Consider the following 7,041-nt stretch of genomic DNA (forward strand, 5'->3'; position numbering starts at 1 on the left):
AGGAGTGCAGACCGCCAGCCTGGGGTGGGGGGCAGGAGCAGGTGGGGGCGGTGGGTCTGAGCTACAAGGAAGGCCGGAGGCGGACCTGGGCTCCCTGAGAAGGCTGCAGGGTGGGGCCTGGATGAGTAGGAAGGAGCAGGGCCTGGGGCTGGGTTGCAGGGCATCTTCTGATGATGAAAGGGGCCCCCAATGGCACAGTGGACAGACCAAGAGACAGAGAAGTGTGGGGGTGCGTGGGGCTCTCGACGAGAATGGCAGAGACAGCAGGGGCCGCAGGGCGTATGGCATCCCAGGGCACATGGGGCGGGTGGGCTCACGGAGGTCAGAATGGGGTGAGTGGCTAGTGTGCTGCAGGGCTCGCGGAAGCCTGGGCCTCCTGCAGGGCAAGAGCGCAGGCCTTGAGGGCTGGTCACTGGCTCGGCCTAGTCCTGCTCGCGGCAGGGGTCAGTGGCCCCAGACGCCCCAGGAGCCTGCCCCCTCCAAGCCACCTGCTGCTCACCTGTGAGATGGGGGTGCCGGCTGCCCCAGAGGCGCCCCCAGCTCTGAACAGCCAGGACCCTGAGCTCCTAAGGCACAAAGCAGCAGTGGCTTCAGGGACCTGGAGCTCAGGGACGCGGGGTGCTCGGCGGCCCAGAGTGGCTGGTGCTCATTAGCAGAGCTGCCAGGGCAGCCCCAGGGTGTGGGCTCACCAAGCTCAGCCTCTCTCCGGCACATCACCGGAGGTTGAGTGTCCTGGGGGGGGTGACAGTCTGGATCAAGCTGGGGCAAGCACCCACTCCTCGTGTCCTGTGAGGAGTCCCTGACTGAGGCAGGAGGGCTTGGGGAATGGGGCCCGCGCCAGGCGTCTGTGAAGTCGGCGGTGCCAGCCGTCAGAAGCGGTGAGCATGCTGGGGCAACACCGCATTGACCCCGAGGTCCCCGGCACAGGCTCGCCTCACTGAGGGCTCGCACAGTCTCGTAAGGTGGGCACTGTCATGACCCCCTCTCAGGACACTAAGAGCGACCAGCGCTGGGAGCTGAGTGGAGTCCAGGCCCCTCTGCAAGGAGCTTCTGGGTAGGAGGGCAGAGAAGTGGTGGTAGCCCAGAGCGGGCACTGCGGGGATGGCTGAGGCGAGTCCCCACCCAGGGAGCGTGAGCAAGGGGAAGGCTCAGGGCCCTTCTGGGTCGGGCCCACTCCCAGCCACGACATCGGTCACAGGGCACAAGGGCCGTGCCAGTGAAGGATGGAGCGAACCTGAGCTACAGGCTGGCAGGGCCAGTGGGGGTGTCTGCCCCGCTGCCTCTGATACAGAGGAGGAGGCTGAGGTGGAAGGGCCCTGCCCTGCTGCATAGCCAGGGCACAGGGCTTCCGTCAAGGGACTTACCGAGGTTGTCTGTCACCTGGTAAGCATCTCTTAAGTCCTTCATTCGGAACCCAATGACGTCCACAAAGTCCTCCACCAGGCGGAAGAGCTCCCTGGCATTGGGGCCCATCTGGGAAACAGGATGGGTGAGCAGCCCAGAGCTGGGCAAAGAGCCTGTGCCGCTGCCACCTGTAGCTTCCTGCGGCTTCCCCTGTCCTCCGGCCCCTCTCATGGTCCTGCCAGCCACTCCCCAGCATTTACACGAGGAAACAGGCCCAGGGCTGAGGCCTACAGGGCTGCCATGCATGTCCCATGGGGGTCCTGGAGGGAGGGCCCCTGGGTACCCCGGCCCCTACGTCAGCTACTGCCTTGGGGTGAGGGGCTGCCGCAGTCTCAGTCGTCCTGGGAGGAAGGGAGGCTGCTGGCCCTTTCCAGAAGAAAAAGCCCTGCTGCATCCTGGTCTCCTGGACAGGTGCCATGTGGCCGACATATCTTCCTGCCCGCCTGGCTGAACCCATTAGTAAGCTCTGTCCTTTGACAGGTGAAGACAGGGTCGGGAGGCCAGCCGCTTCCTCCAAGTCACACACTGGCAGGGGGCCATGCTAGATTCGCGCCCAGGGCCAGCAGAGTGCCTAGGGTCCCCCCCCTGCCCCTGGCTAGCCTGTGCCCACCCTGAATTTGCTGGCCACAAGGGCCCAGGCCCGTGTCCGCACCAGCTGGGCCTCCTCCCACTTGTCCCGGTTCTCCTCGGCCAACAGGTTGCTGATGATCTGAACAAAGTTCTGGAAAGAAGAGGATGGACCAGTTAGAGAACAGGCACCAGGGTAGGGGCTCAGCCCACAGCTGGGTCTCAGGGGACACCGGGGTCAGGGCTCAGTGCGTGACCAGGGTCAGGACTCGGGATGTGACCAGGGTCGGGGCCTGGGGTGTGACCAGGGTCAGGGCTCGGGGTGTGACCAGGGTCGGGGCCTGGGGCATGACCAGGGTCGGGACCCAGCGTGTGAGCAGTGTTAGGGCTCAGTGTGTGAGCAGGGTTAGGGTCCAGAGTGTTAGCAGGGTCAGGGCCCAGCATGGGACCAGGGTCAGGGCTAAGTGTGACCCAGGGTCAGGGCCCAGAGTGTGACTAGGGCCAAGGCTCAGAATGTGACCAGGGACAGGGCTCAGAATGAGATCAGGGTCAGGGCTCAGAATGTGACCAGGGTCAGGACTCAGGGTTCAGTCTCTGACGGGTCTGGGACTCAGTGGTAGGTTGGAGTCGGGGCCCAGCCTATAGTCAGGAGGAGGCTGGATCTTGGTGAGGGTCAAGGACAGCCCCTGGCCACGTTCCCAGCAGCCCTCCCCGAGGCCACCCTCCTGCCATCCCACCTGCACGTCCCCCGGGGTGGGACTGTAGTAGGCCCTCCGGAAGATCTCGGTCATGTTCCTCAGGACATCGATGGTGGACAGCAGGTCCCCGCTGTAGCTGGTGCCATCCTGGGAGATCTCGACCAGCGTCTGGATGACCTCCGAGACCCCCTCCCCCGGCAGTCCGCGCTGGGCCTTTGCCAAGTGCTCCCGGGTCTGGGGACAGAGAGGCCTGGATGCCATCGCTTCTCGGCACCCAGCAGTACCAGGGACCTACCATGCTAAAGGCCCTACACAGCCCACGTCCTGAGGGCGGGAATGCCCCCGTGCCCCAGGGACAGAGCTCCCCAGGACAGGCTGGGAGGGCCCTGGGGTGCTGGCGCGGGCAGGGTGTGGGGCTCACCATCATCTGAATGTTCCTGTAGTCGATGGAGACGCAGCGGATGTAGGTGGGGGGCTCCCAGTAGGCGATGCCCTCCTCGTCCAGCACGCAGCGACGCAAGATGAGCCCTGGGGACCTCCGGCTCCTCAGAAGGTGCTCATGGCCCCGTGCAGGCCTCTCAGCCTGCCCAGTAGGGGTCCTCCCGGCAGGCCCTCGGGCCCCAGAAGCAGGGACTCGCCCATGGCTCACGCCGGGAGTAGTTGCATCCCCTCCACTCACCAATTTCTGGGCCGCCACTTAGCACACTCACCAGGTGCTGGGGGTGCTGGGGACCTCCTGGCTTGGAGGTGCAGCCCTCTACCCAGCTGGGGGGGGTGGGGGGCGGGGGTTCAGAGTTTGGCCAGGGCCTCCCTGAGGGAGTCGGCTTGCTCAGTGCCCTGCTGCCCTGGACACCCTGGCCCGCCTGGGCCACACAGCCTCACGTGCCACGTGAGAACTGAGGCCCAGCCACCCCCTGACAAGCCCAGCCAGGTGGGCGGAAGGCCCGGGAAGGTGCACCACAGGGGGACGCCACCTCCTCGTCGCAGTCGACGGAGTTTGCAGCTTGCCCCCAAGAACACATGCTATTCCGTGAGCAGACACGGAGTGGGGGCAGCACACAGTGCCGGCTGTCTTCCCTGCCCAGGGCACCCACCATTCCCTACGACTGCTGTACCTAGGAAGCAGCCATGCCCAGGAACCTGGCTCACTGAGAAAACTGAGGCTCAGAGAGGGCAAGGCACTTACTGGATGCCTCACAGCAAACTTGGCAGAGCCGAGGTTTGAACCAGAGTCCTACCTCCCTGTCTGTGCATCTCACAGTCCTTCCAACAGAAGACCAAGCCTGGTGTGGCCCAGCGTCTCCCCACAAGGCCCACTTGTTCTCCCATAGCCTCTCATGGCCCTGTCACTGCTTGGAGAACAAGGGGACGAAGGTGGCCCTCCAAAGAGGACTGCCCGCTGGCCCCGTGAGTCAGGGCCAGTGTGCAGACTTCCCGTACCCCTGCAAATGGGCTGCAGACAGTGGGGACTCCACGGGCATGTCAGAGCTAGACAGGACAAACCACTCAGGAGGAGGTCTTGGCCCGGGTGCCAGGCCTCAGAACCCCGGGACTACCAGTGTCCCCAGCTGGTGGCACTCAGTGCCCTCCTAGGTGACCTGAGCAGGCACACTCGCAGGGCTGCACTAGGGTGTGTGGGCTCTGAGGGGCCAGGAGGGCATGTGTCGGGCAGACAGGACAGGAGCTCTCCAGCCCACCTGTGGCGTTGCGGGGACAGCGCACAGCAGCCACCTCCCCCGCCGGTGTCTCCTTCCAGGTCACAGCACCAAGGTTGTCCTCATCGCAGATCTCATGGGGCTCTGCCCGGGGCCAGACAGCAGGGAGAGAGTTGGGAGAGGGGCCGGGCTGGCAGCAGGCTGGGGGGACGGGGACGAGGTCTTCCAGACCAGGACAGCCTCTAGGACACAGCCCCAGCGGCCCAGCTCCCAGCCCCAGCCCCAGAGAGCGTCTCACCGGGACAGCGCTGCGTGCCACACTGCCGGTACTCCTCCTGTGGACCCTGGCAGGCTGCTCCCCCGAAGAAAGGCCCAGAGCAGACCCGTTCTCGGCGCTGGCTGCCACCTCCGCACGTGACACTGCAGCTGCCCCAGGATGCCCAGGCCTGCCACCTGCCGTCCACTGGGGAGACAGCCAGACACAGAAGCACAGGGATGAAGACAGAGACACACGGGTAGGCACACAGGGACAAGGAGACGCAGGGACCCCGGGACGTAGGAACAGGGAGCCATGAGGACAAAGGAAAGGAGACCCGGAGAGGGAACAGCAGATCAGCTCTGCCCAGAAGGAGCTTGCTGCAGTCAGCAGACCACAGCCCCTGGCTCCATGGCTCCTCCACGCCTCCCCACCACATGCCAGGGCACATGGCAGCCCCAGTGAGACCCACCCTCCCATGAGGCCCCAACTGGGCCACAGGCTGACCTGGGCACTGCTGCAGGAAGCAGTCGCGTGTCTCCACCCAGTGGCCCTGGCATTCGGCGCCCCCGTAGGAGGGCCCATTGCACTCGCGTGTGCGCTGCTGCCGACCCTGGGAGCAGCTGGCGGAGCAGGCGCTCCAGCTGGACCACTCGTTCCAGTTTCCGTCCACTGCCCGGCCCGGGGGAGGAAGGGACAGAGTCGGCGTGAACACCTAGTGTGCGCGCTGGCCTGGGACAAGGGCGGGACACCCCAGGCCGCACCCCGCACCTTGGGCACAGTCTGAGGCCCACTCCGAGGGCCTAGAGGCAGGTTTGGGCAGGCAAAGCCAGGCTCCTAGGCCTGGCCTCCTGGCCTCCCCTCACCCCCACTCTCCCTCTCACCTACCAGGGCACAGGGCAATGTTGCAGAACTTGGTTTGTTTCTCGGGACCCTCGCAGGGGTTGCCTCCAAACCGGGGGGGCCTGCAGGTGCGTGTCCGATCCCGGAAGCCGCGGCCACAGGTGCTGGAGCAGAGGCTCCAGGGCGACCACTCATCCCAAGCGCCATGCACTGCAGACGGACAGGTAGGAAGGGTGCCGTCCCTGCCGCCCTGTCCCCCAGTCCTCAGCCCCCGCTGTCCCTGCCCATCCTGCCCGCCCCCAGCCCCAGCTCCGGCCCCCACGCTCGCGCACCTGGACACACGGCGGAGTTGTTGCACAGGCGCTGCTCACGCAGGGGCCCGCTGCACTGCGTGCTGTACGAGGAAGACACGCAGAAGCGCGTGCGGGTCTGCCAGCCCTCGCCGCAGGTGCTGGAGCACACGCTCCACGGGGACCACTCCTCGGCCGCCGGGTCACCTGTGGCCCAGACCGACCATGGCCTCTGCCCTTGGGCTGTAATCAGGCCTGGAGGAGCTCCCCAGGGCTGGCGATGTCTGCCAGACTCGGACTCCTGGGCCCGTGGACCTAGCTGGCCTACAGGACTGCAGCCCTCCCCAGGGCCTGGAGCCCCTGAGAGCGAGCCCGCATCCTGGGTCAGGCCCAGTCCAAGCCCCCATCACCTGGTGGTGGCCCCTTAAAGCTGGTCTGCCTGGGACCAAGGGCCTGGTCCCTAAGGGTTGGCTTGTCAGGCAAGGAGTCAAGGTTATTGCTCTAACCAGCAGCTATGACTACCCAAGGCCTCCTCCAGGGCTCCGGCCCTCCCAGCCCTCTCTGACTGCCAGCAACTCTGACTCGTCTGCCCTGTGGCTCACCCGTCTGGGGGGACGGGAACCCAAACTGCTGCAACTCGTCCCCCAGCTCCTCGCGCCGTCGGGCATCCGTGGACCGCAGGGACTGGCTCCGAGAGTTGGTGCGCCCAGCGGCTGCAGGACAGACTCAGGTCAGTGTCGTAGCCAAGGTCAGCAGGGCAGGGCCAGGGTCTGAGTTTGGGCCCCCTCTGTCCCTGGCCACGGAGGGCCCCAATGGACACTCAGAAAACCAGTCAGCCCAACACTGACCCTGCAGGTTACCACAGCCTCTTCCTGTGGGTCCTGTCTCCCGTCTGCTTGCCCCACCACCAAGGTCAGAGGTTCCTGCAGGACCCGCAGCGTGCGAAAGAACGACAGGCTCGACATTCTCGTTACAACCTGATTTAACGCTATGGAAGCAGCTAGGAGATGCATGAGGTCAGTAGAGAGTCTTATTAGAGAAATACATCCTGCAGGCAGGATCCAGCTGCAGCAGACTGGCCTGGCCAGGGGTCCCCAGGTGTGGGAGAGGGGCACACCCCACAGCCAGTACTCCACATGCATCCCCCATGCTCTGTCCACTGGGAACAGAAAACCCACCTGGCCCCACCCACCTCCAGGTACCTCTCCAGGGCTCTTCCCTCACACTACAGGCCCCACCCCTTCCTGGGCGTCCTCTAGCCCGTGCCCTGCACTCGCACTCACAGCCACAGGCCTTGCGGTTGCACAAGCGGCCCTCCTCCAGCCCCC

General features: G+C 65.4%; 1 protein-coding gene across 1 annotated transcript in view; it reads right to left on the minus strand.

The window, feature by feature from the left end:
- ADGRB1 (adhesion G protein-coupled receptor B1) overlaps positions 1-7,041 on the minus strand; it is a 99,805-nt gene that overhangs the window by 79,982 nt on the left and 12,782 nt on the right. The window contains 10 exon segments of the mRNA XM_027773277.1: positions 1,365-1,473; positions 2,057-2,125; positions 2,709-2,903; positions 3,091-3,197; positions 4,367-4,468; positions 4,623-4,787; positions 5,088-5,261; positions 5,469-5,633; positions 5,756-5,920; positions 6,316-6,426. Of these exon segments, the coding sequence (XP_027629078.1) occupies positions 1,365-1,473; positions 2,057-2,125; positions 2,709-2,903; positions 3,091-3,197; positions 4,367-4,468; positions 4,623-4,787; positions 5,088-5,261; positions 5,469-5,633; positions 5,756-5,920; positions 6,316-6,426 (1,362 nt within the window).

This window comes from Tupaia chinensis, unplaced genomic scaffold (genome assembly GCF_000334495.1).
Source record: "Tupaia chinensis unplaced genomic scaffold, TupChi_1.0 Scaffold000335_1, whole genome shotgun sequence".
Taxonomy (NCBI): Eukaryota; Metazoa; Chordata; class Mammalia; order Scandentia; family Tupaiidae; genus Tupaia; species Tupaia belangeri.